The following is a 20033-nucleotide window of genomic DNA, read 5'->3' on the forward strand; positions in this document are numbered from 1 at the left end:
ATTAGCATTTCAAACAGCTGCGCTACAAAAGTAGTTATATGTTGAAAGTCAGCAGTCTGCTTTTAGTAATGTGCCATGCACCATGAATGGATTCCATACTCTATCAATCATGTGCTATCCGAGCCAGCATTCAATTAATCATGAAAATACTGAGGATAAAAAAAAAAAAAGATAGTGGAGTGGAATTAAACTCAAAATTAAACGACTGAATTCAGTATATGAATTTTGTATCTGTATTGATTCTGATGTATACTGAGAATTGACGTTTGAAGAAAGCAACACTGTTTATTCCATCATAGTACATCAAATGCTCGTTTCTTCGCACTAGCAGATCTCAACAGTTTTCTAACTTGACCCTCAGTTCAGAAAAGATTTTCTGATCAAACAAATCGCTCCCGATTACAATCAATTTCTTTACCGAGTTGAAGCCAGACAGGCCGTCCAGCATTTTTGCATAAGTAGCCTCTCTTTGGGGGTCTTGATGGGGCCAGCGATTTAACTGTATGTTCCGGCTTTTAGAGTTTCGCAGGCCCCTTGAACATGAATGTTTCCCATGTCCCTTTGACCAACTCAAATGTGAAAAACAGCCGTCAGTGGCGCACCATAGGCTTTTTTACCCCCAAGTGGTTCTGAATCGAGCCGAAAACCCCGAAAAGAAAACATTCTCTTGCAACGCTTGCCAAAATGGAAACACGGTCTAATCTACTGCTTTTTAACCCAAAGCATATCGGGCCTGTTTTCCTTACCTTCAACAGTAATAAATTCTTTCTCCTCGCATGGTATGTTTTCCCACTGCGAGATCAAAAGGTGATAATGCACCGCAACAAGGAACTAGTATACGAACATTTGCCGATGATTTCCTTTTGGTATGTATTTCAAGAGCAACCGAGGCGGCCGAAACTTTGCGTGTTTCTTCAGGAAATGTTTGTCGATTGTTACAAGACTAGGAATGACATTTATAGAAACATTGAAAATACATTAGAATTATGAAAATCCTTACTAATAAAACCAAAATGTTGAAACTACAATAAAAACAGTGTTTGCAATTTTGTGCCCGAAAGAAGGCATATCGCAATACATCAGAATATATCGCAATACATCGGAATATATCGGAGTACGTCGGAATACGATTCCATGCAAATATATTACCACTACCGGGCAGAACGAAAGTCCAAATCAAATCACATGTTTATTTTGTTAAAATTAATCTCTGTCTTTTCACCACACTGAAAGTTTCAGCGTTGATCATCCGGTGAGCCGAGCCGTTCGGCTCCCTGGGCTGCAACACATGAAAAACACGCTTCACATAGAGCAAAGCTTCCATTCCTACGTCTCACATTCGTCTCTATTTGGCCTTCACTACGGGGCATTTGAACCACATCAGAATCTATTACCAGCATGCAGATCCGGCACTGCCTGACAATACAAATCACGATAAGATGGTCACTGACTCCATAAACAGCCAAGCTTATATATCACAACGTATGAGCTGAGCCGGGAAGCACTTGTCATCCCTTGCGATCATCTATTTATATGGCTGGAGCACAGATATGAATATGATTATACTTCTGTCTGTCTTTAACCTGTGACTAATACCGCCGTGTTCAAGCAACAGATAGAAATGATAGAAGTGCTTGTGCGTGTTTATCAGCGGAGGGTATCAATCACTTTGCGGTCGGAGTTCCAACACAGCTGCTTGCGAGGGGAGATTTATGCTGCCATACATCAAATCATCAGACCTATCCAATAAAATATGATTTCATCAATAGGCTTGATCAATAGCAAGAATGTGTAATTATTACAGAGATCCGTATCAATAAAAATGGCACGCCAAAGGCTTTGTGGGTGGAGGTGGGAGGTTTTCGTGGCGGAGAATTGGACCCAGCATGTCGGGTCAAGATTTTGAAGAGGAAAAAGCAACTTTTGCCTGTCAGAGAAAGTCGCTGACATATTTTTGGCACAGGTCTTCCACATCCTGACGCAAGCCAATCCTTCCTGTGGGCGGGCTGAGTACCAGAATCTGAGCCCAGATGCCCAATGTCACAGGTTCTACCCACTCAGCCATCAATGCTTTCTAAAAATGTTCCATTAAATTCAGTTCCGCTTCAAAATTGTGACCAGTTTCAGCCAAAATAATCAACCCAACCTCAAATAAAAGTGCTTAATATCCGAAGCGATCGATAAGGAAAACAACCAAGCGTACATTTATTGTGAATTTAGCGGGAAACATAAATTTGAAAAAGTTGTCCGATTTACAAATAGCCATCCATTTTAACGGCCAATTACAAGTGCAGCGTGTGTGTAAAGATCATCATCCTCACTCAATTGTATTTTCTTGCACCTCTGCAGACATTACAGATTATAAATGATTGAGGCGTGGATGGCTTGTCTCTACTCCGGTGAGGATCATTTGTCCCGAAGCAAAGCAATCCCACAATGGAGAGAAGAATGTCAAAAAAAAAAAAATTGCATTTGACTCTCGTGCAGTCACTCACATGTACAGTAGAGCAGAGCGTACGAACGGGAGAGAGAGAGAGACCAATGAGGCAGTTTATATCGGGATTTTGTCTCACAGCCGCGGCCTCCTGGGAGAGAGGGGTCTGCCAATAACACTTAAGAGACAGAGCAGGAAAAGTAAGTGCTTTTATTACAGCTCATCACTCATGTAATTTCTGGCAGCATTTGTGATTACAGATCAAGTGATTGACTAACTACACATTTGGCAGCTGAGTTATGAAGCGGCTTGCCTACCGTTGCAGCCCAGGCAGACTGTGCGCGTCAGCTGTAACTCATCCCGCATCCCGGGGTGCTAAATCAAAGCACCGCGGCCGGAAGAGTTAAATAATAACTCGGACTTTATTGTACATCTGTCAGAAATTAAACCTGCATGAACATCGGCTTGGGCCTCATGTTGTACGGTAGGGGGTGAAAAATGTCGGCTGGAGGGAGAGAGGGAGGGAGGGGGATCAATAGGGGCTGCCGCCGTGGAGGTATTGATGGATGACAGGTAAGTGTGTGTGTGCGCGCAAGGGGTTGGTTGGAATCACCCCGAGGTTAAGTTTAGAGCACAGCTCAGGGTGTTTAATCGACAGTTCTCACCTTGAATCGATTGGCAAGGAGGCTGCAACCTATACTGACTCGCACACACCAAAACAAACTGGGAGACAATGAGGGAAATTGCCTCAGAATTATGTACTCTTGACAACTCGGACCAGCTAGAGCGCTTATTGTAATCGTTCACAAAGAATAAACCATTTGACTTCATAAAATTTGTAACCTGACAACATCAATAGATTGAGTATAGCAGAAATGCGCGTATAAATGATGCCCACTGAAATGCATTTTGAGGAAAAAAACACACAAAAAATATATATATACTATATACTATATATATATATTTATATTATATATTATATTATATATATTTATATATATATTATTTTCCCCCAAACTGTGGGGAAACAGAGGACATTTTTTTCTAATTGAAAAATTGTAAATGATTGAATGATTCATCAAACGAGTGAATAAAACTGACAACAGACTTGTGAAGAACAAGTTGGAAGATATGACAAACTTCTTTGTTGCACTAAAGTTAATAAAGCGACAGATTTAAGACTTTGAACAACAATAAACTATTTGTAAAATGGCACTTGTGGGAACCATACAATGTTCATTCTCCGTCATATTCAGCTTTGAGCAGAATATGGAGTGCATGCTCAGATAAAAGACTATCAGAGACAAATTATATACACCTACATAGGTAAAATTAAATGAATTGAGAGACGGTTTTAATGAACATAATTAAAAAAAGACATCAGTCTGAGTCGAGCAACCCTAATGAAAACTTCATTTTCAATGCTGCACAATTCCAAGGATTTTTTCTTTTTTTTGTAATGATCCAACATCCTCATCACATTGAGTCTTATCCCTGAAACAAATCAATTTCCTGACAGTGAGCAGAGCTGTAGTAGCATGAACATGTGATTCCTGCCACGGAGATGCGTAGCCTTGAAAGCACTCCACCGTGAAATGTCTTACAACGGGCCAAGATCTGGAGGGGGTCTGGGATTGGGCCGCCTTGCTTATGTTTTTAATAAACAACATACTGGAAGCGTTATGTTGTCATCAGCGCGGGACGAAATCAGTCATCTGGAGTGTGGTCAGTTTAACACTCGCCGGCTTTGGGATGAGGTCAAAGGTCATGAGTGATGACTGGGACGGTGGTCATAAGCATTTGCCACATCAGCGGGAAGTGGGCTGGAGTGTTTTATGGTGTGACTGTCCTCATTTTGAGCCCAATTAGCACATCATCTGAGAGTTGCTTCTGTATTGGCGGCGCTGTTTTTTTTTTTTTTTTTTTTTTGGAACGTATATCTCGATTTCAAGTCGCACATGCAATTTGACATACTGTGAAGCTTCAAAGTTAAAAGATGATATTTTTTCCAGATTCACTACTGGATGGCTGCCCACGCTGAATCTGGTTCTGTTCAGGTTTTTTTTTTTCTTTGTTAGAAGAGGTTGTCCTCGCCACAGTGGATCAATGATTGCCCACGGGGGGAAAGGTTTTTGTAAAAAAAAAAAAAAGTCAGCTCTCCACAATAAGTGCCCTTCGTTATGTTTTGACAATGTTCGAAAATTCAACTAAAACAGACTCACCGATTTCTTTGAGCCGTAGCAAGAATGAGTTACGTGAAATGGGCGGAGCTTGAGGTAGAGCTGGCAAAACAAAGTCCAATTGGAATCACGATGCTATAAACTGGAAATTTCAAACCGGGCCGTAATCTCAGACGTGGACCGTGACAAGAGGACACGTTCCCATCTGCAGAACCCGCACGTCTCCCAGGAGGTCTCCGTTTGCATCGGAGCATGGGACTCATGACAACTTGGGACAAATTTGGGTTATAGCTTCCAGATTTTTCCTGAAGAGACAAAGACATACAGTACGGAGAGAATGAATAAATCAACATGACAGCAGACTTCATAGCTCAGTTGAATTTTCTGGATTTAGATGAAAACAGTCACATACTATACTAGCGAACATTCTAACAATCTCACTGGGATATCTTTACGATGATACTGTAAATAATCTTGATCTGCAAAACCGACTGTGGCCGGATTTGGGCTATTATGTCTTCTCGTGTTACTTTGAGCTCCTCAAATCTTCTTGTGGCGGCGTAGTGAAGTCATACCTTAAGCCTGCCAAATAGTTCATAGATTGCTGCTTATTTAATCCTATCAAAGTGATTGAATACTGCCTCTAGGTGCACACAATCACTTTTAAAAAGACGAGAGGGGAAGGGTGATTCCCGTTTCTTTTAAGTGTCACAGTTTGAGAAGTTATCTATTTAGTAGAATCTCGCTAAGTGGGGTGTTGAAGAAATACTGCTATTTAAGATGCCTTCATTACTGCACAGTAAAATTCTAATTGGTCTTATTAAGGAGCTTAACTCTAATAGCAGCTGTCGGCAATGTGAGTGTCGAAGTTTTTTTTTTTCTCCTCCCCCCGTTTGTGACTCATCAGCTTTCTTACAGAACATATGAATAATGTCAATGAGGGAGAAGCACTGACATCAGTTTGTTTTCGAAAGAACACCGAATTTTGTGCGTCGGTGGAGCATCCAAAAATTGAAGCGGCAACAGTACAGACTTGACACAAAAGAAAAAAAGTTCACGGAATGGCGTAGCAATAATTGACCCCATTTAAAAAATCTTGATACTCATTAGCGGGCTTTGGGCGTAAATAATTTAAGCACTGTCTCTGGAACACACAAATAATGTTATCATCGCGCACATGAATTTGCATATTCGTGCACGAGCACCATCTCAATCAATAAGCATGCATGCTCGAGCTGTTCTGGAAACAGACTTGGTAATAAAGCCGCTGCCGCCGCCGCCGTGTGAAAGTAGAACAGAAATACAGACTGGCCCATTTCTGCCTTTGCTCCTCCCTCTCCTCCCCTCCACTCATCCCCTCACTTGTTCTTCACCTTCTCCAAATCATTTGTTTTATTAATGCTTCCTTGTCTTTCTCTTTTGTCTCAATGAGTTAAATCACAACCTCTAATTTACAGCTACAGGCAAACACTCGCGCCGCAGACGAGCCCGCTGATGAGGATGACTGAAAACATACGCGGGGAGCGGCGTGTGTAAAATTTTAAATGTCTGTTAAGTGTCCTTTTTTTTTTTTATTCGTGGTTATTTACATAAGAAAATGACAACGTGTGCATAAGAATGAGAAAGGAGAAAAAAAAAAGGATGCGCAGTGGAGCAGAGGCGAAGCGAGACAGAAGGAGACGGGCGGAGAGCGTAAATCCAGTGACACTGAAGAGGGGAGCACTCAGGTGTGGTGAGAGGATTATACAAAACCCTGAGTATAAATGACAGTAAACACCTGAATGACAGAGAGACGAGGGGGGCGGGAGCTTGGGTGAGCACTGCAGTTTAGAGGTCCTTGAAGAGAACATCAGCAACACTTTGATGCATTAAAGGTTAGACTGGAGTGTCAGAAAAGTTCCAGGGCTAGCATGGCCATCTTTATATCATTCACATTTTTGAAACGGGTCCTTGATGGACCTCGAGTTTGGGGAAAGAGGAAAAAATTAAATGAGACAAGTCATGCTCTAGCATGATGATGTTATTTTTGGCCAGGAACTGTCAGATGCTCAGAGTATGGTGAAGCAGCTGCAAGTTGGCGTTCCACAACTGTCGCTTCTTCTCATGCAATGGGTGAAGCAAAGCCCGCAGATGGCACATATCGAAGGAAAGTTGACTTTTTTCTTTTTCTATGTTTGGTGTTATTTATGCATGGATGGTCACTAATATGAATTGGGAAGATCTTTACCTATCTCTCAAACTAAATCTGAATCATACCTCTACAGGACTAAAGAAAGACCAACCAACCGATAGAAAATGTGATTATTTTGAATCTTTCGTATCGTAATGTACAGTACTTGGAAAAAGAGATATCGGCATAGGAGTTAATTCCCATCCCTCAAGGGGAAATTTTTCCACGCAGTAAAAAGGGCACTCATAATAGTGGAATGCGAGTATTTTTGTGAGGGAATAGAGCATTCAGAGACAGTTCTTGAGCAAATGTGAGGCATAGCAAAGTGTATTTCATGCCGCATTGTCAACACGATCCAGCTATTCCTTGCATGGTAATTTTTTTGTGCACCATTAGCGGCGCTGCCAACACATTTGCCTCTGACGGGACGCTCAAACGCGCTTTTAACCTTTTGGCTTGGGGTTAAATTCCAAAGAGAGCGGAGCGTGTTGCATCCGAAATCTGCTCTTAGTTAAATCCCTCACCTCTGGAGCCATATCACTGTACATCGCTGACTCTACATGAAGCATGACCCTGTTTCCCCTCCAACCGCGACCCCCCTCTCTCACAGCCTTGGAAGATCGAGGAGCACAGGGGGAAAGGCATGCCAAGGCAGAAGACACTTTTAAGCAAAGATTAAAGGTTTTCCTTTTTAATCAGTCATTTGGCAGCAATGTTAGCATTTCACCCTAGCGTGGCTACGGATCAATTTTTAATGCCGCGGTGCAGCGAGCAGACAGGGTGATTGGCAGAGTGAGGAGCTATTTACAAAGGCTCTATTTACAATTTTTCCATAGAAATACACTGAGGGCACAATTGACATCTCTCACAGAATATCAAATGAGCTCCTTCCCCGTACTCCCGTCGTCGCGAGGCATGACCTCAGCCGTTCCCCCGATGATCACCGCTTCATGCGCAGGCGTGCGTGTTTACTCGCATGTCTCATAAGGCGGAATAATAAAGGCTCGACACCTCTCTTCACTTGCATTGTGTTATACTTTAGTGTTGCATTGCCAAGAGCTGGGTAACTAGGTCAATCAAGTCTGGCATAAACAAATAAGGAGAATATACCCAGTGGGGTCTGCTAATGACAAAGATGTTTGGATTTTATCACTCTATTAATGTTTCCATGGTATGAAAGGTCAACATGGTACTATAAATATTCCCTTTAAATTAATATATCTTGAAAGCTCAGGAAATCGGGAGAGAAGTCAGAATTCAGCAAGGCGTGCTTCAAAACAAGGTCTAAAACAATGGTGAATAGGAATTCAAAGTTTAGAAAGAAAACAAGTTATGGTTAACTGTTTGACTCCATATTGAAATGAGGTATGTTTAATTACAACATAGCCAGTACATTGAAACAGATTTGTGAACGCAATTTGAGGAAATTGGGCTTTTTTTTTTATTATCTCTGGGTTCAGCCAAAACAAGTGTTGCTTTTAAATTTTTATTCAGTGTACCGTCCATTACCACCGCACCATCGTGTTTCCGTCCATTTACTCCAAGCCAATTTAACCAATATTTTGAGGTGAAAATGATAACCTTGATAAATGTGCTCTGCATTCTGTAGTGAAAGCTGGCTCAATAAGCCATAGATTGTTTTATGACATAGAATATTGACTTTGTGCTTCCTGAGGCAAACTCCAAACATCCGTTTCAAGGGTAGAACATTTTACACACAAAAAAGTCCAGATGATTGAGACCTTCAGCACCTCACAAGTTCATGTTTGTATAGACCCGACACTGATTTTCCTTCCCCATCGTCCACAAATCCAACCTTGGACTCCTCCGTCTCTCTGTCAATCCATCCAGCCATTCATCAATCCATTCACTCACACAGTCAACCAGCCCTCGAGCTGAACGACACACACAACATTGATCCAGTGATTGACCCCGCGCTGGCGGATCAATACGCTCTTAAATGGCATCATTGTAAGCGCTTAGGCACAATAGGCAGACGTTGTTTGCGCAGTTCATTTCCAAGGAAGAAAGGTTGTTTCGGGCTCTCACTCGAGTCAGCGCTGGATTGTACTTGTACATGACTGCACTGGTTAAAAAAAAAAAAGTATTTGAGCTCAAGGTTTTCTGTGCAGTGCTTGCTAGCGATTTGTACAAACTACAGTAATTTCTGGACTATAAGCCGCAGCAGCTAAAATTCGGGGAAAATTTGTTCATATATAAGCCGCACTGGACTATAAATCGCAGGTGTTTAAATGTTTAATTTTAATATATGAGAGAATAAGCACAAATCATACAATAGAAGCCACACTGGACTATAAACTGCAGGGTTCAAACCTTGTGCAAAAAGTAGCGGCTTATATTCAGGAGAACGCGATACGTTCTAGTACACTAAAAATAGCACGGCAGATATTTCACAGAAATTATTCCAATCATTTTTGGAAATGCATATTATACTAAAATAATTAACTTGAAGGAAAAGTAGTCTTGCAGAGGCTAATGTTCAGTGGCACCATTTTTGTCTGTGTGCATATAGAACCCTTTTTGGGTAGAAGCTGAGTCCAACATATTGGCATTAAATGACTGGAACTGTGACAAGCCTCGGAGCTCTGTCACTGCGGTTCACAGGTCTTGTTAGCCAAGGTGTCGGCATGGTGGAAATGATGGTGCCTGTGTGTGTGTTGGGCGGGAAGGTTTGAGGGGTGACTTTAGACAGCAGTCCTACCTCCACCTCCTCACCTGACACCTGTAATAAAACTAAACAGGGCCAAGGTGCTATGCTGTATATGTGTGTATTGTGCGAATGTGTGCACCCCCCCCCCAAAAAAGGAGCACAGGTGCTCCCACTCTTGTTGCTGCTGTCACCAATTTGTCGGAGCCTCCAGACAGAAGTAGGAGTAAGGTGACGGAGCTAGGGCTTGATAAACACAGAAGCCCGGCTTCGATTTCCCATCCAGTCCACTTTGGAAATGCATGGCTCTTCCTGGACACTCTTGGCCAGATGAAAGAGGAGGAGGAGGTTGGGGTGAGAGGGAGGGAGGGAGGGGCAGCCACAACAGAGACTGGTGGTGTGATGGGCTAAATAAAATAATAGCCATGAGGGAGAAGGTAAAGAGAATGTGATGAGTGGAGGACAGGGCGGGGAATTTGGGAAAGAGATGAGCACTGATGGTGCGGTGATGTGGGATGGACAGGAGATGGATAGGATGATGCAGATGAAGGATAGGTAGGATGAATTGAAAAATCGGTCGATAATTATAGGATGAATGGATAAATGGTTGGATAGGTCTCCAACATGGCTGACAGAATGCCTATTTCTCTCCTCGCCACAGTATCGCCTTCCCTCCATTCCTCGGAAACAACTCGCAACGTTACGCCTTTCAGCTGATATCAAAAGTTTCCAGTCGGGTGTCAGCGAAAGGAGGTGGGGCACGGAACTACCCTCTGCCCCCCTGGAGAGTTAAGGAGATCACATTTGAACCCCCAGCTCCCAAACTAAACTCCACCCTACCGTTCCCCTCCCTCCTGCCTTAACAGCAACATAAGAGGACAAGTGTGGGCTCTAAGCACCAGTGATCAAACACGAGCGGCTGCTGGGTGCGTTCGGCTCAGGACGGTTGGCCTAATAGGATTGGAAGCCCCCAGGTGAGCCAAAGGACACCTCCAATCAGCCTGATTAGCCAAAAGGCAGAGCCGCATTTGGTGCTGATGCAGTAGCGAGTGATGCACGCTCCTAAAAGGATCACGGGGGCTGTGGAGAATATCAGAAAAGTTGTGAAGCCGTGGATGGCAGCTCGTGTCAACTTTGGTGCAAGAATTAAGAAATTATTTAAGTGGCAAAGTGCCTATTTTTAACATGGTTAATAATCATACCTTACTTGTATACTGACAGCACTTGCAACAGTTTTTAAACTCACAAAAACAATTCAGACTAAGCAAAAGTCATCCAGCATGTAAAACACGCAACAAACTTAAACAACAGAGACTCTCCCCGCTTCGCTTTTTCATCATCATGAAAATATCTTTTTATATCACACAGTAGATACTCAATGCTTCTAACCGGAAACATAGTTTTGATGGGAAAATTCAATTTTTGACTCCTCGCATGGCTCTCGAAAGCAAATATTTTCCCGTTTGTCCAGGGAATACAACATAGTTTTACTCTTCTACGGTTCGGAACACTCAATGCCGCTTTGTGTTCTTCTCCCCCGCAAAAGCTTCCTGCAGTGTGGAAATGGACTTGAAGCATTTCCACTTGACTGTTGTATGTCACGCATGTACCTTGCTGCCAGACATTTTGGACAAGCTGCGGAATCCAAATCCTTTTGTGACCAGGTTTCTCACGGAGCAGTAGACCCAAGGGGATTTGACCCCAGAGAAGCTTTCCACTTGCTGACAATATGAACAAATATTCTCCCACCCACACACACACTCTATGTCATCTTGCCACAGGCCATTCGTGTCATGTTACCTCCTCGCCTCATCAGTGTCCCCAGGTTGATTGTCGCTCTACTTCTACAAGCCACACAATTACTTGTACAGTAGAAATAGCAGAGTTGAAGCCCTACAGGGATTCTCATTCCTGATCTTTATAACTTGTGATTTCTTCCCAATCGGAGTAGAAACACTGACCTTGAATAGAGGCGGTGAAATGGAACAGAGAATTACACCGTCAGCTTGGTTTGCTTTAAAAGAGGGACTTAATGCTCTTCTCCCATGAGACACACACATGCACACGCACACGCCCGCGCTATGTAATCTACGTTATCAACAAAAACTCAAGCATGCCATCACTCATCTCAGCGCGCCTATTTATGCCTTCCACTAATAAATTTTTATTTAGGACCTACATTGAGGACCTTTAAATTATAGTGTACAATAAACCTGGCACACGCTCCTTCAAAGCTCTTTCAGGGAATGTTAACGCAATATCGTAAGCAATTTTCCAAAGTGGATTACAAATTTCTCATTCAGGTTTTATAGCACATTACAATAACTTCACCACATCTAAATGTTACGCATAAATTAGGAAATATGGGCTGCCTAATATGCTATTTTTCTTTATCTGTCTTTTTTTTTCTTCTTATGCAAAGCCTGCCATGCCAGGGAGCATGCTGGTTTGTGTGGTGAGAGAGTCAATAATCTTTATGAGGTGGGTTTTAATTACAAGGAAATAACAGAGTATCCTCCTCAAGGCAAGTCTCCATCAATCTCGATTCCGCATCGAGCCGTACGTAGCTTCGGCGGCCGCGCGCGCCCATGCACACATTTTATCTTTTAATCTCCGAGAAGCCACCCTCGCAAAGACACGTGAGGCAAACTGTTGCTGGATGCCGCCTCCGCCTCCCCACACACAAATGTCCACTTAAACAAGCAACACATGCTTGCGCACACATTTACTGAGCGAGGGATGCGCAAACACACCTGCGAGCTGGCAGGCTAATCCACCGAAAAAGGTTGAGGCTGATGTCTTCCCAGATGATGACAATCTAAGAGGTCACATCAGTCATGTGCTAAGGTCAACCTTCCCGTAAAGGTCTTTTGTTAAATAATACCTCGCCTAAAGTCACATGTCCACAATTCCAACCTTTACAAAGTGAATTTCGACTTAAATGCGTTCATTTTAATTTCCCTAATTCAGTTTTTTAGTTGAAAACAAATTAAGAAAAATCTTTTAACCGACTGAATAATTGATTGTTCTTGTTGTTTCAATTAAGTCTTTCATCATTGGCTCTATTAATAATGTGCAGCGAAAAAGGTAAACAAAGACATTGGTTGTGAGCATTTCTATTATTTTCTGTTTTTCCCCATGAATTGGCAAAAATTAAAGGGACAGTGGATGTAATGTTTTCATTTTTCAATGTTCATTTAAAAAAAAATCACTGTTAATTTCAACAAAAAAATGTTCTATCACAACTTATATATATATTTTAAAATAGAATTGTTGGTCTAGTAATCACTGCCAAGTCTCATTGCATGCTATGTGCTGTCATATACCTTCAGCCATTTAAAAAAAAAAAACAAAAAAAATATCATTACTCAAACCATTATGGCGAAGCCTCGGAAATCGAACAGCACACTTTCTTCCAATTGTTTTACTCCCTGCAGAGATAAAGGGCTTTCCCACATGGAGCTCACATGCATGTCGGCCCGCTCGGGCATATGTTTGCAAGTGAGCGCAATATGTGTTGGTTTACACGTGAATCTGCGTGTTGCTTGTTTCCAAATGCGTGCCGCAGTGAGTGAAGCTCTGCAGATGCTCTGCAGCATATGCTCCTGCTGGGAGTGTGCTGGATGTGGATGAATGTCACTAATATGCCGTCCCATCAGTGTTTACATGCATTTATGGAAGTGAGCTGTGCTGTCCATACCTGAGGTCCAACTTGTAAGTTTGTGTAGTATTTGTGTTTATGCTTGCTGATGTGATCCCGCTGTGTGTATGTGTGTGTGTGTGAAGGGGCGCTGTCAGGTGCTGCTCCACGCTGCGCCATCTGCATCTGGAGCCATCTGCGTGGAGGCTCAGTGGGAGTCGAGCGGATGACTTTAATGTACTTGAACCCCAGACAGACCTTTCCCAGAGAGTCGTCAGTGTGAATGCAAGACAACTGGGCCTAGTGGAGCTGAACCGACGGATCTGGGTGGTGAGCAGGAGACAGACGCTTTGGTTACACTGTAACCTCCAGTCAGGCTCACTGGGGAACTTCTGGCAGCCAGATAGACAAAACATGGGAATCTGTTCCAATGATGCTATAATGCTCTTTTGTTGTTTGATGTCAGAGGACACTCTTTCTGAAATGTTTCTCTCCTCTGACAAGTTTACTTTGACTTGAGTTTTATTGTTTAAAAAAATAACCGCACGCTTGTGTACATTTGTGGGCTATTCTATCCATGCCTGCTTGAGGAAAAGTAGGAGTATTTCTTTGTTGGGATTTATGTATTTTGGATTTCATCAATAACCATCACATGGAGAAAACATGAAAACAATTTCAAACCATGTCTTTATACTCAAAGGCAAAACGAGAAGGGGAGTCGTCATCATAAGCCTTGAAAAAATTTAATGTAAAGGTGATCAAGTTTAGTCAAAACTAATATATTTTATTAATACATTTATATTTTATTTAATTAATATACGGTATCTACTGTAAGTAAATAAATGAATATATTTTTATCTATTTATTTTATTAAATTAATATGCAGTATCTAGTGGATGTAAATAAATAGTATTTGGTTTTGGTAAAACAAACAACCCAATTAAATATGAACCTCTGCTCTGGTTATCTTACATGAAAACAATTTCCCTGGTTATTTTCCACATTACTTTTGCTGCTTGTCATTCACAAAAAGAAATGTTTGAGTCAAAAGAGTTTTTCTTTTTCTACAAAAGCATCAAAGATTACATCATAGATGGAAACTGTCCAACCTTATTCTGCTCACAAGGAGCACAGTTGCCAATATATAGCTATGCTATGCTGTCAAGTATTAATCCTCCATGTATTTATTCAGTCAACATTTCAGGTTAGTAATTGCATCCGTGCACATTCAAATTTCCAAATAAATTGCGCTAGCAAACAGTAACAGCCGTTTATTAGCGCCACAAAGCAGCGGCTCAGTAATGATCTTGCAAAAACAATATGATTAGTGAAGCACAAAATCAATTAATGCAGCAGTGGAATCAATAGGTGTCTCTCAGCATATATGTCCTGCAGTTAATTAATAAACAATAAAGACATTAAGCAACAGAGCATCAGACTGTGGCAACGACTGTCATCAGTCATGACGTGTGTACTGATGGCATCAGCAGGAAAGCGACGGCAAAACACTGACAGATATAAATGAGGGCCGAGTGAAATACTGAATACACCCACAGGCTAAGATGGTGCGACAATGTACACGCACATCCAAGGGCGTGAGTGTGCATAAACTTACAAAAGCGTTCATGCATGATCTTTCCAATGCTTGGAAAACACAAACAGGAAAATACTTTCAACCCCTCCCCTCCCTTTTTTAGGGCCAAGCGTCTAAAATATAATATTGCTAATTTAAACATTTGCAAGAGATTTGGACTTGATATTGTTAATTTGGAACAAGCCCGGGTTTGATGAGGCTCAAACTAAGCTTTTGTATTTGAAATCTAGCTAAAAAAAATTGGAAGACTAAATATATATTTCAGAAAGTACATTTTTTATTATTATATTATATTTATTGGCTTTATAAGAGGATGTTAAAAATGATAAATAAAATAAATAGACCATTTTTCAAGTAACATCTTTCCTACAGTGCCATTTCAAGCTTAAAAGGGGTCTTTGTAAAAGCAAAAACTTTTGATAAAGCTCTTCCACTTGATTTTATCAGTGCAAATGTACCTAATGAAGTGTCTGGTGAATTTATCGTGCTTGCAAGCACTCGTTTAACAAATGTGTTTATGGTCCCAAGTGTATGCGTCTGGATTGCACACTCACTCATCACTGACAATAAGACAAATAACACTTTTACCTTCTCATTTAACCGTATAATCAAACTGAACACTTTTTTGATGTCCTTCTCCATACAACATGTGATTTTGTCCTTGTTGTCCTCATTATCGTATTTAAAGCTCGAATCCTTTAAACGTCTTTTCAGGTCTCGGCTGTGACATAACTTCAAGCAGACAGCTGACCTGCTTGTCACATAGCTGACATTCAAAACTTTTTATTTGTGTTAGCTTTATGGCATGTGTAACATCGCTTTATTCAATAACCCACGACGACGGCGATAAATGCCAGACACATTTTTCTTTTTACATTGTAATCTGATTGGTGGCACATGGGAGTTTAAAAGATTCCTCCCTTCACCTTTTGCTGCGACATCGCTACCTTATTTGTTCTGGCTGTGGTGCACGCTCGTGACATCATTCAAATTCCTTCTCACCTCAATCATGTGATACAGCGCCGGCCGACCGACCGTCTTTTCGTCTCAATGGTCGGTGAAACAATGAGATTTCTATCTGTAACACTATTACCGGCCATAATAGAGTTGCCTCGGTGTATGTGGGTAAGGTAGTGAAGAACTTTATTACGTTTATGACCTTTTGCTTTTCTACCTTATTCTACGACGACTGATACAAGAAGGCCGACAAGCCTTCAAGCCCCAGAGAGAGGAAGGCTGAGAAAAGAAAGTTCAAGACGGCCCAGTCGTCCAAGTTCCGCTTCAGCTCCAAACAAAGTGTTATCTTTCACGACGTGGGACATTTGCTATTTATTTCTTTTTTCAAATGTTGACTAGAGTGGTTTTCAGCGTGGCACCGTGCAGCTGATTACAGGGAGAGTCTTAATCAGGTGGCGCAGTCTGCTCGGGGGCCCCTGGGGCTCGCCGTGTGCTACATCCTGTCAGACTGCACGGAGAAACAATCAATCATCAGGAGAGCTCTGAGACAGAGGAGCTTGGGAGGATGGGAGAGATGAAGAGAAAGGTGCTTAGAAAGGGGGGCAAAGGAGCACGGGAAGAGGAAGAGAGGGAGGAAATGGGGATTTAAGGTAAGCAGATGAGGCTGAAACGAACTCGGAGTTGTTATAAAGCCGCCGGAGAGACTATTAACAATCCCGACGGTCAAACTCGACAACAAACGGCGGCCGTTTCAAAGCCCATAATAAGTAACTACAACACTTTTCATTGCTAACCTTCACCTAAATGTTCCTTTTACCGTCCCGGCAAGATATCTTCCTCACGGTCGCGTTGTAAAAGAAATCTCGACCCCGCGGATAAACAGGAGGAAAAAGAATCGAGAGCAGGGGAGCGGAGGGATTGGGGTGGCCCGGCGTTTTACACCGTCTGGGCTCTGTCTGAGGCCTGTGTAATGATGCGGCTCTTTAGAGAACGTGGAAAATGAAAGGCCAGAACAATCCTCTGTGACAGGTGGGATCCTTTACATCTAACAGAGGAGAGACAGTGCAGAGCCAACACACATGCACGCACAGGAGTAGACTTCTGGCTATTTGCATTGAAAAGGGCCATGCACCAAAACGACAGCGAATTCCACGAGGAGAATTGGCCATGTGAAGAAAAGGAGTTAAAATGGACAAAGAGCAGATCCCATAAAGTTGATTTATAGAATTTAAAAAGATGTGCTTTCTTGGCACGCCATGAGGGATATTAAGTGCTCGGAGGGAGGGGACGCACACAGATCCCCCGCAAAAACCTTTTAATCTTGATTCTGGAAAAATAGATCTTCTCCAACTCCTCAAGAAACGGCTGTGGATATTTATGTGTGAGCGCAAGAGACTGCTGTGATGATATGAAAAGAAAACTGGAATCTGACGCAGTACTGGAAGGGCCAAAAGTGGAGAGGGTTTGTCTTACCTCTTGGGCCATCCCCCAAGCGGAGACATTCCCAACATTTGAGAAAAAACAACAGTCCACTAAAAGTGTAAAAAACAATTTAAGAGAAGTGACACAAACAAGGATCGGACTAAAAAGTGAAGGGAGGGGGAAAGGAAATCCACATCTGACAAAAGAGGCCCAAGCATCATACATCAAGCACTTGTTACCTCTCCCGGTGCTTGTGATTGCACATGACTGCAAACAAGTCAGTGATAAAAATCTGAAGAAAGATGAGAGCGATCAGGGCGACTTTAAAGACCATCAATCACGGCCCTGTAAGCTCCAATATTATTAGTTCAAGTAAAGCTGCACTCTTCCATTTTATGGACATCATAAAGGACTTTGGTGTAGGCGGGCGGAGGGGGGGGCTACGAGGGAAGGCGATCCCCCAGTGTTTTAACTAGGACTGGGATGGATGTGTTTGGAAAAGCAGAATGGATGGATGGACAGCGCTAATGTAGTAACCCGAAATGAACACACTTTTGCGGGGGAAGGAATGTGTGACGGGAGTGGAAGGTCCCACTTACAAGATGGAAGCAAAATTGGTGCCGGGTGATATTTCAATGTCTGCTAAGCAGGTAAGGAGGTTTGGCAACATGTAAAGACCTTGGGGCAAAACAAGAAGTTTGTGTACTGGGATTATAATGCTATTTCAGGGATGCTTAAAAAAAAAGTTACATTCTGATGAACATGGGGAAAGATTTGATAATTGAAGACAAATGTTGACGATTTATTGGATGACCTCGCCGTTGTTCTTGCTTAAATGTAGCAAGAGAGCCGTATCATTTTGAATCGAATCTGAATCAAACCAAATCGTTACACTTCAAAATCGAACCGACCTTGAATCGACTTATCTTTTATCGTTGTTGCAGCCCAAATCCAAAACATGCATTTTTATGAATGCATTATTTGAATGTGTAGCGCTTGACATGAACACCCTCCCTAAACAAAATGACCGCATTAAATTATCGGCCAAAATGCCTCGTTCTTTTCCCCTTTCAACCGTTGAAAACTGTCATATAAAGATCCTCACTAATGTCCGTCGTGACATCGATCAATTGAATTAACACTTGTTGTTACTTCTCAAAAGAAATTCTGACCGTTTTCTGATTCATGTCTCCCCCACAACTTTCTCTCCGCCTGCCCGCCACAGAGGACATAAAGGCGAGCGCAAAGTCCATCACTGGCTGCTGAATAGCTGCCCTTTGTGCCTCTGAATGTCATTCACCAGCTGAAAGGACCTCAAGTGCTGCCATAGCACCGCTGTACGCTGCCTGTTTTAAAAGAGCGCCTATGCCCACACTCTGATGTGGCTGAGAACCGAGTTCTATCAAAAAAAAAAAGCTATATACAACAACCGTATCCGCCATTTGGCCCAACGTGACAATTGCCACGCTTTTATTTGACCTTTTCTAAATTTTCACCGGTGACGGGACGGCTGTCGCCAACACGGCCATCCTTCACCTTGTGCTTCTCTATCAAGTCCCTTAGCTTGGTTCGTTGGCCCTGACAGTGGCACACGGGCGAACAAAAGGACCGCAGGGTTTAAGGGCTGCCCTGGAATGTCAGCGGGTTCACATTTCACATGCAGATGCGTGACCCCGGAGCCCTTTAGAGGGAAGGTGTGCTTTAACCTCGCCCGAGAAGGAGGAAGGGGGATCAAGAGGCACTTTAAGGGGAGCCTGAAATGAGGGGGAGGGGTGAAAAGTAAGTTTGCACTGCTTGCTTTTACTCCTCCGATGCTAAAGTTTCTCGGCGTGTCTCTGTAGCTCTCCCAAAGCTCTGCTGAATGGCGTTAAAGCTCACTTAAAGAACAGCGTAATTGTCGATATCCAGAAAAAGCCGTCAGAGCGAGCTCCTTTATGTGTGGTCTGTGATGCGCCCCCTCTCTTCCCCTACTTCCAAATACATAAAAGCATTAACTTTTTAAGTGCACACTTAGGGTTTTTCCCAAATGGTTGAAAAGGCACAACGGGGAGGGGTTACGTAAGGCAAAAGAACTGCGAGCGCCACAAAAGAAACCAACGTTACTGTCATATGCTCTCTGTAGGCCAAGCCAGGCACAGTTTCAACTCAAGGGCTTCACACTCCTTTAACATATTCTCCTTCCCTCGCTCGCTCGCTCGCTCTTCTCCGAGCGTGCTCTAGCCTTGTTCTCTGGCTCCCACTTTACTTTGTTTCTGATAACTGCGGCATGAAAGGAAACAAGACCTTCTGCCAAACTCCATGCGCATTTGTTTGTTTTGACCTCCAAGGCCTTTTGTAAAACTATGGAGCTCTGTCAAATATGCAAGAGGATAGAAAGCAATTCTTGTGTGGGCTTCTTTTTTGTTTTGGTTATTCAATATATTGAATCATTGACTAGGTGGGTAAAAAAAATTGTATTTATTAATCACAAATGTCCCTAGTACTTTTCATGTTTTTTGTTTGCTAATGAGACTAACATGTAATCGCACATCCACAACAGTAGGTGGCAGTCGGCTGCTCCTTGTCGTATTGTGCTAAGAGAGTATAAACTAAATTATTCAGCAGCTTTAGAGAAGAGGTGAACGATATCCTCCTCTTTTATATTGCCCAAAGAATGTATTGACATTAAAACACAAATCAATAGCACAACATGATCCATTCGGAACATACAATAATAAATGCCTTTATATTTACTTAGTGAGACATTCCAGTCTGCTGAGCTCCATTTACTGTATATTTATTGCAAATATACTTAAATTGTGCGAGCTGTCAGCACTGTGCGTGAACATACTCTGCGTTTAGCAATTCTGCCATCTAATAGTTGAGACATCTATAGCATCCACAGGAAGGCCAGGGGAGCAAGGGAGCAATCCTGCGTAGCCATGGCAACTAAACAAGGAATAGGCTAGATGTCAGGCCAGCATGGCTA

The 20033-nt window shown here is 42.4% G+C and overlaps 1 protein-coding gene across 3 annotated transcripts in view; it reads right to left on the reverse strand.

Moving 5' to 3' along the window:
* LOC148397377 (uncharacterized) overlaps positions 1-20033 on the reverse strand; it is a 208038-nt gene that overhangs the window by 2082 nt on the left and 185923 nt on the right. For all 3 annotated transcript variants that reach the window (XM_088377374.1, XM_088377375.1, XM_088377373.1), the window contains one exon: positions 4657-4919. In XM_088377374.1, the coding sequence (XP_088233500.1) occupies positions 4686-4919 (234 nt within the window). In that variant the 3' untranslated portion in view covers positions 4657-4685. The remainder of the gene's footprint in view (positions 1-4656; positions 4920-20033) is intronic.

This window comes from Syngnathus floridae, chromosome 5 (genome assembly GCF_059516105.1).
Source record: "Syngnathus floridae isolate MCC-2025c chromosome 5, RoL_Sflo_1.0, whole genome shotgun sequence".
NCBI classification, from domain to species: Eukaryota; Metazoa; Chordata; class Actinopteri; order Syngnathiformes; family Syngnathidae; genus Syngnathus; species Syngnathus floridae.